Source organism: Nematolebias whitei, chromosome 21, assembly GCF_014905685.2.
Source record: "Nematolebias whitei isolate Nwh7 chromosome 21, NemWhi1, whole genome shotgun sequence".
NCBI classification, from domain to species: domain Eukaryota; kingdom Metazoa; phylum Chordata; class Actinopteri; order Cyprinodontiformes; family Rivulidae; genus Nematolebias; species Nematolebias whitei.
The window spans coordinates 5279060-5292246 of NC_056518.1; the positions used below are offsets into that span (position 1 = coordinate 5279060).

At 39.6% G+C, this 13187-nt stretch overlaps 2 protein-coding genes across 2 annotated transcripts in view; both read left to right on the top strand.

Annotated features, from left to right (window-relative positions):
• Window positions 1–2232: 2232 nt before the first annotated feature.
• On the top strand, window positions 2233–4800 carry LOC119427637. Its single transcript, XM_037695275.1, has 4 exons — window positions 2233–3236; window positions 3377–3536; window positions 4542–4663; window positions 4771–4800. The coding sequence occupies exons 1-4, from the start codon at window positions 2910–2912 to the stop codon at window positions 4798–4800; spliced, it is 639 nt and encodes a 212-aa protein (XP_037551203.1). The 5' UTR covers window positions 2233–2909.
• A 326-nt stretch (window positions 4801–5126) lies between these two features.
• Window positions 5127–13187, top strand: part of alms1 (ALMS1 centrosome and basal body associated protein) — a 109441-nt gene continuing 101380 nt past the window's right edge. The window contains exon 1 of the mRNA XM_037694656.1: window positions 5127–5675. Coding sequence (XP_037550584.1) covers window positions 5210–5675 — 466 coding nt within the window. The 5' untranslated portion in view covers window positions 5127–5209. The remainder of the gene's footprint in view (window positions 5676–13187) is intronic.

A 13187-nucleotide genomic window follows, 5' to 3' on the forward strand; every position in this document is an offset into this window, starting at 1 on the left:
GCGGGGGTGCGTTCAGCATGAGGCTTCAACGTGAAGGAAGACGCTGCTTTTAGCTTTTTAGCTAGTGCACCTGCATTGCGAGCCGCTAGTTTAGCCTTACGTCAGTGCAGACAGGTGGGTGGGGTTTGGTAGACGGGGCGCTCGGTTCTGTTGACGGGGCGGTGCGCCCCGCTTGTATAATGGTAGGGGAAACACTGTATTTGATTATGTGAGTTTTCTACATTTATTGCAAAAAAAAAAATCCAAACACGTTTAATATAGAACGTACTAATGTATGTGTAAACACTGTATGACCCTTGTCTCCATACAGTGGAGGCTCAGGTGACAGAATTCACTTTCTTTAATGTGGTTTGCCTCATTTTTTCATTTACCCTTTTTTATACAGGTAGTCTCATTGAGTCACGAGAACTCATTTTCAAGAGAGACCTGTTTAGGGAGCAGATGGGGGGTTAAGGGCCTTGCTCATGGGCCCAGAGTGGGGCGAATGAGAGTGGGTGCAAGTGTGGGTGCTTCACCTACCCCACCCACAATTTTTGATGTTGTCGGGGCCGGGGTGTGAACCTGCGATCTTCGGATCACAGGCCCACCTCTCTAACCTCTGCGCCACCACTCCCCTGCCTTGATGCAGCCGACCAATTTTTTTCTTAATCTACTCTGCTGTTTGACCATCAGTTTGTGAAACTTTTTCCTGTTCTACAAACTACGGAAACTACAGTGTTGATCTTAGCGGTAGTTTTAATCCTTCAGAAAACTGACATTTCTCATCTTTAAGATTACACAACAAACAGAGTAAACTGATTTAGGAAGATGGTAACTTATTGCTACTTTGTTTTGTGACTTCATGTACAGAAGGTGACAACACCTCCTCATGTGTCCAAAGATGAAGATGGGAGTCAACCTGCTGGAGAAACACTCTTAACCCAACTAGGAGCACAGCGTGAAAGCAGTGCTCACCAGGAGCAGGGGCAGCCCGGGGTTGAAATCGCTGACTGGGAGCTTCAGCAATCACAAACAGTAGCTTTGCAGCTGGGTATGTTATACATAATGAAACAATGGTTGAAGCCAATCAAAAGTTCTCACAAATGTTGAGATGACAGGCCTCTCACATATAAGAATAAACTACCCATTTAAAGTTATTTTACCAGTTGCATTTCAGCTATTGATTCTCATGGATAACCCACTGTGTATCATTAGAATTTCAGGACAGTAACCTGTCACCAGCCCTCTTCCTGTTGCCTGTAACCTCTGAAGTGGAGCACAACTTCACTGAATATTATTCTTTCAATCAAAGTAATTCAGAATTTGCTCCTTTAAGGTAAGAAAAATATGACTTTTTTACAAACTTACATTGTGTCACTAGAAAAGTAGAACTTTTAATATGAATAAAAGCATGATCATCTATTATTGTTTTTAGGGTATATCCTGATGTTTCTGTGGCATCAGAGAGATTTGGCCTTCCTCTCCAGGACTGCACCACTTACTCCTCTGAGCATAGCTCTTTGTCTCAGTACCCTTTGTCTCAGGCAACAATTATTTCTGAGGAGAAAGCAAATAAGTCCTTTACTGAATCTCAGCACAGTTTATCAGAAAACAAAAGCAACATAAAGGAAATGCCTCATTTAAGTGCCATTTCTGAAAATGAACAAGTAATACTGTCAGGAGAAGGTGTAAGTAGCAGAGAGAGCAAGTCAGAGACACAAACAGATAAGTATACAGGTGGCACTGTTGATGACAAGATTTTCTTTCTGAGAAAAGATGTCCCTGCTCAGCATCTTTTGGACCTTTTACAGAAAGAAGTCAGTTTGCGAAGCAGCAGCAGTAACAGTGCTTCTTCATCCAAATCTCAGACCTCCATGAAGAGTACAAATGAGTCAAAAAGCACTAAAGTTTGCAAACTCATCTCAGATGAAAACTCGGTTAAAAGAGAAGGTCCTCCAGGGGAAGCTACTATTTTCCAGAAGTCAACAAAACAGTCAGTTGATTCAAGAACTCTGTCAGCAGAGATCAGTAACATAACCATGGGTTTCCGCAGCACTCAACCTGATGATAGTAGTGAGCTGTTAAACAGACAGCTACTGTCTGAAGCAGAGAAACCGAGTAGACCAGAAGCTGGATCTAACAAAAAACAGCAAATGGTTCTGACACCATCTTGTCAGTTGTTCATGCCGTCCCTCAGAAATGTTACTAAAAGGAAATCGAGTGAAAGAGCAAATCTGGATGGTTTGCTGTGGATGGGACCATTTTCACCTGATGCTGATTTGGTTAAAGAACAAAACGTCTTGTCACAGAACAAAACATGGAGTGATGGGTCCTACTTGGGTTTTCGTCCACAGTCTCAATCTACTCCAGCAGTTTATATAGCTCAGTTGAAGTCCAACACCAAGGCTAAATTAGGACAATTTTCAGCCATAGAATCTGATAAAGAGAATTTCTATCAGTCGAGCACAGGAATTACTTCACAGCAAGCTGTCCCAAAAGTTGTTGCCCGTCTCCCACATGAAGCTAATCATTATGATAAAGATTCTCTGCAGACCTCTGCAGAAGTCCAGTTTCTCCCACGTCTCAACTTTATACAAAAAGTAGATGCACTGAGTGCAAAACAGAATGATAGCCCAACACTGGAAGATTTTGATGGCATCTCTTCTAAAAATAAATCTCACCATGCAGTATCCAACCCCTTAAACAAAAGTCTTACTCAGCAGGCTGGGACTTTACAACAACCTTCTGTTGCATGTGCTGTCAATCAAAATGCCACTCAGAGCTCCTCCTCAGCGCCCTCTGGCTCTTCTTCTTCAAGAAGAGGAGAGGCAGTGGGCAGTTCTCCTTGTGACAAGGATAACAAGGAGTCTGAAGCACCACCCTCGCTCTTTGGCAGGTCACAATCCCACTCCACTTTAAGCACAGTCATCATGTCTGTTAATAAACCTCAACAGATGGACACGCCTCCAGTAAAAGTGTGGACTCAGAGCCAAGATGAAGCTCCAAATCATCATCATTCCAGCACTGAAGTCCATCCTTCTCTTATGAGCCTCGGCCACTTCAATGATGTGTCGTTTGATCAGACACTTTCAAGTTCCCAAGAAACTTACAGTGGAGTTAAAGTAAGAGCTTCTGCTGGAACATCCTCTGTTGTCAGTTTGGAGATTGATAATTATGCTCCCTACTGGACTTCGAAACACTCAGCCCCACCACCTCCTCCAAAGTCTCCAGAGCTCAACATCGATGAACGAATTCCGGTAAAAGGCAAATCTGACATTTAACATCAAAATATCTGTCCAAAATATTGTTTCTAAATACAATTATTACTTATCAGCTTGTAATCTAATTTCAAACCTTTGTGGACTTGATTTTCTGATTAGTATTGTTTTTCTTGCAGCTATATCTTCAAAACCTTGGAATAGACCAGACTCCTTCAAAAATTCTGACTCCTTTTGCTCCTAGAGGGCCGATTAGAGAAGTTGAATTTTCTCTCACTGACCTCTGTGCAACTAAAAGATCCATTGGAACCCCTTTGAAGAGCACTCAGCCCTGTGAGGGTATGAAAGCTCAAAATGATTTATACTACAGAATATGCAGCTTAAAGGGGAAATGTATTTTGGGGGAATAAAAACTAGCACAAGCCTGTTTAAACTTAGCAAATCATGTTCAGGTCACCACACACTGCAAAGGATATATTTGTTAACAAAGCTCAAGATAAAATTTTATTTATTTTTTACTAATAATAATTATATTAATATTAATATTACCTCATGAGTAAGTCCTGTTTCATTCACCTTGTTTTTCTGTGAATATTTTGTGGAGTTTAGAAAAAGTTATGTCCAAATTGACCTAATTCTTATTCTAGCTCTCTTTTTGTGAAACAAAGACCTTGTTATGTTTTTTTTTTAAATTACAAGTGTAGGTTTCCATTGATTGAAGCCACTAGCTTGACATTCTGAGGCGTCTCCTCATCCTTAACACCATGCATAAAGAATTCCATTGAGTCCTTAATGAAGTCGAACACTTTACTTCTGTTGCAAAAATCAAAACTTGTACAAAATTAAAGAAAGGGAACTATAGGGACATAGAGAGAGAGGTCAAAAAACTGTGTGGCTCCACCTGACTGCTGACAGCCTGACTAATTGCCTACCAATAAACCACACCCACCACAATACAGGTAATCATCAAAACACCTAATTTTACACAGCTACTGGAAAATAATATAACTCAAATATCTACTAAAGCTTACATTTTAATCACTTAAGTATTACAAAAATAAACTAAATTTCACACCTATACCTTTATCGTTTTAAATTAATCTCAGTGTACCACATGTGGACTCAAAACTATACAGTTACATTTGTTAACCATTATAAACTGCATTTAGTCTCCAACAATATGTTATTATAATATATTGAAACATAACATAAACAATTTGGAGAACAGTTTTGCCTTTTGCAAGGGACAAAAATGGGTTTGGTTTGCTTAATCTTTTATTAGACATCCATCATGGTTAGTACTACTGTAGATGATTTTATTAAAATACTCTGTTTTATTTCCAGGAGGCAGTCCCCTGAAAGGAGAATTCTCCAGGTCCAGTATTTTGTCGGTGGACTCCAGTTTGTCTGTACCGTTTAGCCTGGACAGTCTTGCTCGAACTGTATCAATCCCAGAGCTGGTCAGAGTGAGGACAACTTCTCTATCAGATGTAGAAGCTATTCATGGTGAAGGCAGACTGGCACCTGACTTACAGCCTAATGAAGGCTTCAGTTCTTTCTCACTGCAACCCAGCCAGCAACAATGGGACTACAGACGAGCTGAAATTCAGCTCCCAAACATGTCTGACCTCGAAACCTCATTGACTCTTAAGGCAAGCAACTCAAATTCACATTTCCAAAGCAGCCAAAATATGGCTCAAGATGCAGAAAATTCCTTTGTCAGCACCAATGCCTTGTCAGAGATCCGTAAACTACTCTTTCATGCAAACCACATCATATCTAGTGGGTCTTCTGCAACCTCCTCGGCTGCTTTACCAACCCGTCCTTTCTCTGATGAAGACATTTTCAAATCACTGCATCCCAAATCTAGCAGGATTCAAGACTCTTTGTTTGCCTCCGTCTCCACAGCTGAAGGCCTCAGAACTCGTTCTTCACTGCTGTGGGCAAGGACTTCATCAGACTCTGTGCTTGCCTCAGAGAAAACAAGGCAAACCTCAGTTGGTCGTGAGAGTATGACGTCATCTCAACGAACCAACAATAATCCATCCACACAAGCTGTGAATACTGCACCTGCTTCTGTAACATACACCACACCACAAGATAGCACTGTAGGTGGTAGTGAAGAGATGTCTCTTGCCATCTCCAAATCAGCCGGACGGACAGAGCCTGAGGGCTGTAGTGCAGCACCCCCTTATAACATCCCAATACAGCCTCAAGTTAAAACGCTACAGCAACTTAACTCTGATTCATCAGACAGAGGGGGGGTCTCAGAGGAGGAAGAATGTTCTGCACCCCCTGCTGCACAGAGTCACTCCTCTTCCTCTGTCAATGAGGATGCTGATCAGGAGGAACTGAGCGATGGGAGCAGTGAGAGCTCACTGGCTGTTAGAGTGTCCAAGTTACTACAGAATGAATCTTCAGCCACCATGATGTCTAGTATGCCCAGCACCACAGACCAAGAAGAGAACAAAACCAAAGGTAAACAGATTCATATTGTTCCATCTTTAGGTAATGTATTTGCAGGGATGGAGAAAGTACTCAAACACTGTACTTAATTACTTAAGTACGTACAAATAAACGGACAAAAATGTATTCCAGTAAAAGTAGAAGTACCACATTAACAGTTTTACTTAAGTAAAAGTAAGTAAGTACTTGCTTTTAAAAATACTTAAAGTATTAAAAGTACTTGCTGAATGTATTACCTAATTCAATGGTCTACAATATCATTAAGTGTGACTACCGTATGTATATTTTCTGTAATACAGTAATAGTGTTGTTCCATTTTAATGAACATTGCTGCTAATAATACATGTTTTATTGTGTTTACCCTGTGACACCGTTCACACTTGGACTTGTGATTCTGTGTGTCAGAATTTCAGGGATGACATGCGGAGTTAAATGTCATTAAACAAAATAAGAAGGAGGAATGATTATACCTTTGAAAGTTTTTATTTAACACAAAGCACAACCATTGTGTCATTTTAACCGCAGTAAACACATTTAAGTAAAAGTTGTCTGCCTGAAAAAAGGAGCATTAGACACACCTAACAAAGGAATAGGCACTGATCATTTCAACTGACATTTCAACTCCTGTTTGTCATCAACTAGTTAAAAAATACTGTCTAGTCCAACTTGTAATGGTTCAATAATGAACAGTATTTTAACTTCCTGACACCATTTTCATATTTTGGACCCGAGTGTCGAGCCGTTTGGAGACATCTCTTGTTTCCTGTCCTAACATCCCATGAACTGACACATTTTAATATTACAGCAAGAATTTCTTGTTCAAGTTCAGAAGAAGTTGGTTTTCAAAGTTTTTTGAGTCCAGTCTATCTCTTATGGGAGAGAAAATCTGTCCTGCAGTACTGAATAGTCTTTCAATAATCTTTCAGTATGGCCATGGGTGGTGTGTATCTTCTGTCTGACTCTCTGTGGTAGAAGTAGAACCCATTTTGGGTGTGTTAGTGGTGCTGCAGGTGCACCAGCTCAATAATGTATATACTAGAATATGTCATTGGCCCAGCTCTTCTTGAAAGCGGGTCTAACGTTACCTGCCCACTTTGCAGTGATTCAATGGACCAATTCCCCTCTTGCCACTGGTTACTTTCAACTAACAAAAAAAAAAAAAAAAACTGCAACGTGAATGTAATGTGTAATGCAACGTATTATAAAAATGTAATGTAGTAGAAAGCACAGATACTTAATGTAAAATTTAGTGGAGTAAAAGTCAAAGTATCCACGTTGAACTCTACTTAATTAAAGTACAGATACATGAAAAATGTTCTTAAGTACAGTAACAAAGTCCTTGTACTTAGTTACATCCCACCACTGTGTATTTGAAATAAAACCTATAGATGCATCAAAAACAGTTTACAGATCACAATTACCTCATAACTGCTAAATTTTCTGAAATTGTCACTCTGTTACTACACTCTTGATGGTGAACAACACAATTTGAAGATAAACCTTGTTGAAAACTGGATTGGGAACACATTTGATTTACAGTACGTTTGCTTTGGAACTGCTTTAAAACTCGGTCACAATATAATAGTACTGGTGCCTGTTATGAATAGATGAGATTTAGTGATGGATCTTTTAATGTATTCATTTGGTGGGTCAAAATTGTTATCTAGATCAACTTTTATCAAGATAACTTTTACCCATCTACCAACAAATACAAGTGGAATATATTTGTGACAACTATTAATTCAATTCAGTTTTATTTATATAATGCCAAGTCACAACAGAAGTTGTTTCAGGGTTAGGGTTAGAACAGAAACTTTCACTGATAAAAAGTCAATTAGTAAAGTTATTTATCTAAGGAAAGAAGCCAGTAGATTGTGTTGAATCATCATTCAACGGCCGACGCACATCAACGTCTCTGTCAAACATGAGCATAATGTCAACACAAACAATAAACCATTTTTATTCACTTTAAAAAATATATTTTTTATTACATTATGACTACTTTTTTAAATTTCTCAAATATCATAAACTTACATTTAGTAATCATTTTACTGGTAATTGCTGAAAATCATCTGAAGACCCACACTTGTCATTTTCATACCATACCATCCATCCATTTTCTTCCGCTTATCTGGGGTTGGGTCGCGGGGGTAGCAGCTTAAGTAGGGAGGCCCAGACTTCCCGCTCCCCAGCCACTTGGGCCATCTTTTCTGGGGAAATCCAATTTCAGTTCAATTTAGTTTATTTGTATAGCGCCAAATCACAACAAAGTTGTCTCAGGGCACTTTACAGGAACATTCACATACATAAAAAAGCCAATTAGTAAAGTTCTCTATCTAAGTAGGCCAGCAGAAAAGTTGAATCTTGGCTTTGTTGCAGTCTCCCATCCTGAGCAAGCACAATGGCAATAGTGGAAAGGAAAAACTCCCTTTTAAAAGGGAGTAACCTCCAGCAGAACCAGGCTCAGGACAAGCGGCCATCTGCTTTGATCGGCTGGTTTGAGAGGACAGAAAGGAGAGACCAACGAACACAGAATGGTAGGTCCAGATATAGGTCCAGGTGTACCTGAAAGACAACAGAAACGTGTTAAGGATAGAAAAAATAATTACAAATACAAAACAGGTTGAACAGAGTAAGTAAAGACAGTAGCAGAGTGAAAAAAATGTGGTGAGTTTGTCCTCCAGCAGTCTAAGCCTATAGCAGCATAACTATGGGACAGCTCAGGTAACCCAAGCCAACCTAACTATAGAATTTAGCAAAAAGGAGAGTCTTAAGCCTAGTTTTAAAACAGGATAATGTGTCAGCCTCATGGACAGAGATTGGAAGTTGGTTCCACAAGAGAGGAGCCTGATAATTGAAAGCTCTGCCTCCCATTCTGTTGTTGTAAATTCTCGGAACCACAAGTAAACCTGCAGCCTGAGAGTGAAGTACTCTTAGGAAAATATGGAAGTATAAAATCTGTAATATAAGATGGAGCTAGTTTGTTGAGAGCTTTGTAGGCTAGAAGTAGGATTTTGAATTCTATTCTGGATTTGACAGGGAGCCAATGGAGAGAAACTAAAACCGGAGAGATATGATCTCTCCTACTAACTCCAGTTAAGACTTTTGCAGCAGCATTTTGGATCAATTGAAGACGTTTTAAAGAAGTATTTGGACACCCAGATAATAAACCATTGCAATAGTCCAGTCTAGATGTGACAAATGCATGAACCAGTTTTTCTGCATCATTTTTAGATAAGATGTTTATAATTTTATTGATATTACGCAGATGAAAGAAAGCAGTTCTAGTAACGTTTTTAATGTGGGGGATAAAAGACATGTCCTGATCAAAAATAACACCAAGATTTTTAACATTAGAGCTAGGGGTGCGAATCTCTGTGTCTGGCGAATCGATCCGATTTTTTTTTTTTTAAAATTCATTTATTTTTTGTGCCGAAACGATTTCAAAATCGATTTTCGATTCTGAGACGATTTTCGTCACGGGAACGATTTTCGATTCTAAAACGATTTTCGATTCTGAAACTATTTTCTGTTGAAATGATGAAAAGATTAAACAACAATGTAAACAAATAAACATTTATTTAAAACAATAATGTATGCTCGTAGTAAACACTAATAATGTCAAATAATACAGTATAAAACAGCAGCCTGAATTGTGAGCATGGGTATATGAATAGAATACAGCATCTTTCGGGTCCCGGAGGTCACTGGTGCCTATCACTGTTCGAGAGGCAGGGGACAACCCTGGACAGGTCTCCAGTGTCCAGTCCATCACAAATAATTCAAAATACAAAATTAAACTATATTGCATAAACATTTAACTAAAAAAACAAACTTCACAGTTATTGCATTTGTCCATATTTCAAATATGTATGGATGGATTTTGTTTAAAAGATTTATCATAAATATATTTGGTAAATCTTTTAAACAAAATCTATCCATCCATCCATCCATCCATCCATCATCTTTACCCGTTTCATCCTTATTGAGTCCCGGAGGTCACTGGTGCCTATATCCAGCACTGTGCGAGAGGTGGGGTACACCCTGGACAGGTCTCCAGTCCATCACAAATAATTCAAAATACAAAAGTAAACAAAGACTTCAGCTTACTATATTGCATAAACATTTAAGAACAAACAAAAAAAAACCTTCAGTCTTAATCATATTGCATTTCATCCATATTTAAAATATGGCCGGATGGATGTATTTTGTTTAAAAGATTTATCAAATATATTTGGTAAATCTTTTAAACAAAATCCATCCATCCATCACTGATTATCTTTACCCGCTTTTTCCTTATCGGATCGCAGGTGCCCATATCCAGCAGTAACTGTGCGAGAGGCGGGGGACACCCTGTACAGGTCTCAAGTTCATCACAGATTAAAAGTAAACAGACTACTGTATTGCATAAACATTTAACTCAAAATAAAATACAAATTTCACAGTTTTTTTTAACCATATTGCTAATATTTGCTACATTTTCAAAACAAACTAAATGTGAAATGTACAGACTTCCGTCTCAACCATATTGCATTCATACATATTTGGTAAATCTTTAAAACAAAATCTGAAACAAAATCTCAAAACCTGTGCAAGTCTGTATAAAAACACAACTGTAATTTATAAACCATCTAAATGGTTTGATGTAAGAGTTGACACAGTTGACTTCCGGTGATGACGTCATACTGAAAGGACTGAGGCTAAGGAGCTCCCGGACAATTCTTCCTTAATTGTATGATTTAACTATCGTTTTTGGACCCAAGATTGAGGGAGACGGCTAACGGACCAAGCTACAGCGATGGAGAACATAGAAAAACCGAAATCCCACAGAGGTGCTCGACGCAAAGCTAATAACGAGGCAGCTATCAAGGAAGGAAACGTGGAAGAAGCTAACGTGAGCGTAGCATTGGATGTAGCCATGCTGGCTTCTGAGATCACTGCAAAAGTGGCTGCTTTCATGGAGGACAAATTCTCTGCGTTTTCAGCTAAGTTGGACACAATTGCTGCAAAATTAGAGACTTATACACGAAGACTGGATGAAGCAGAGAGCCATATCTCGGACGTTGAAGACAATATAGCCAAGCTGCAGAACAGAATGCTGGCTATGGAGAACAAGCTAACCGCTACACTGACCCGTGTGGATGACTAAGAGGCGTGTTCACGTAGGGACAACATACGGATCTTCGGTATCCATGAGGGTGTCGAAGGGAAGAATCCTCTGCCTTTTTTTGAAACGTGGCTACCTAAACTTCTGAATATCAAAACCTCAAAGGACAGGATTGGACTGGACAGATGCCACAGAGGCCTGGGTCACCCTAGACCCAGGAGTCCCGCGGGCTGTCATAATGAAACTCCACTATCCAGCTGATAAAATGGAAATATTGGCATCCAGCAGGAAACAAAGATTAGAATACGAAGGTAAAGAAATCATCATTCGCCAGGATATTCTACAAAATATCATCCAACAAAGAAGAAAGTTCAACTCTGTATGCCAGGAATTGATCGCAAAAAATATCAGGTTCCGGATGCAGTATCCTGCCATACTGCACTTCTCTCTCAACAATAGAGAGTTCTCTTTCGACACAGCAGAAGAAGCTGTTAAAGTCCTTCAGGTGAGGGACAAAGCCTCGTGAGTATATGGGTCACATAAAGTATATGGTTCGATGCGGCGTTGATCATAATGACATTTCAGATCTAAAACTTTAAAAACATTTGTTTTGCCGCCCCCTCAGATTGATTTAAAATGAGCATTTTTTGCTCGTAGAGATAAATATTATGGGTTTGACAAACAGTGGAAGTTTGTTTCGGGAGCAAGTGGGCAACTCACTGCAGCATTTTAGTAGAGTAGATGGGGGCTGCTGGGTGTGCTCTCGTGAAGTGCTGTGTCCTCACAGTGACACTGGTTCCTAGGTTGATGAACGAGTCGAAGGAAAAGGGGACCAAGCTTAAATTGGTCTCAACAATCATAAAATTGTTAAGTTTTATATTGGATGTTATATTGTTTAATGGCAAGTGCACGTTACAGTTCTTTGTACTTGACCTATTATGTTGTTGCTGTTGTTGGTTTATGATATTGTACTGTATTCCTCTTATCCCCCCCCCCCCCCCCTTATTTTTTTTTTTTTTTTTTTCTCTATTTGTGGACCTCACACTGTTACTCATTTGATTGCTGGATAGGTATTGTTTAAGGAAGTATCTCAGTAAATATGGTAAAAAATTATGTCATTTAATGTCAAAGGGGTGAATAATGTAATTAAACGTAAAAAGCTTTTATCTTGGATTAAGAAAGAAAAGATTAATATAGCATTGTTGCAAGAGACCCACCTTATTGACAAAGAGCATGAGAAACTAAAAAGGGATTGGGTGGATCAAATATATTACTCATCCTTCTCAGCAAGCAAGACGGGGGGAGCAATCTTAATAAATAAAAACGTTGGTTACTTACTGTAACCCCAGATTCTATGAGTATAAGCGTAGCCCTTTAAGGCTGTCGCTGATGGGTTTATCCCGATATGTGAAGCATTGCACTGAAAAATTTAGTCCACGCCCACCTGCTGTGTGGGCCCCACCCGGTCCGTATAAATTACGTTAAGAGCGGGAAATCGGCTCCCAAAATAGCTTTTTCTTCAGCCATTTAGGAGCCAGTGAGGCCCGACGCTTAAAGGGCTATGCTTATACTCAGAATCTGGGGTTACAGTACGTAACCAACGTTCTATTTCGTATAGGCTTCGCCCTTTAAGGCTGTCGCTGATAGGTTAAGGGCGAAGCGGATGTTGTCCTTGCCTCACTGGGTCCATTCGAACACCGTATGAAACAGAAGCTTGCCCAAAAAACGTCTTGTCACTCAGCTCCCCATGTGCGTAATTACGCATTGCGTAATTATGTGTGCCATGCACAGACGCATGTTGTGTAACTATGCGTTCTGAATGCATGGAAAATTCAACGGGGAGAGAAAAATGCTGAAAAGATCCATGAACCAACCGGTTTACAGCTGAACAGTATGAACAGCAGAGCTGATTATTAATCAAATGAACTGATTGGTAACAATAGTCGTGAACTGATTAGTGACAATAGAACCAAAATAACAATCACAATTTGTGATTGATAACAACATCTCACACTAATGCATGCAGACAGATGTGAGTTAAACGGAGTTCCATGAAACAACAATATTCATTCTTGTATTATGAAATTCTTTATCAAAGGGTTCGTGAGCGATCGGCACCAGATATTCAGACAAGAGGAAAATGAAACACAAGGGACTGTAACTTGCTAGAATAATATTGTCATTTATTAATCTGCCACAAGAAAACAGCCAAGCAAAGTCATGTACACTCGTACACTCTTAACACACAAATTGATATGAGTATCTCTCACCGTGACAAGTGACCGGGAAGCCTTTCGATCCAATGACAGAACTCGCATCACAACTGCATGGCACCGCGCGCTGGTCCACACAAGACTTCCACTTTGTCACAGTATTTGTGCTCCTTAAATACCCCTTCCCGACCGGACCGCGTGAGA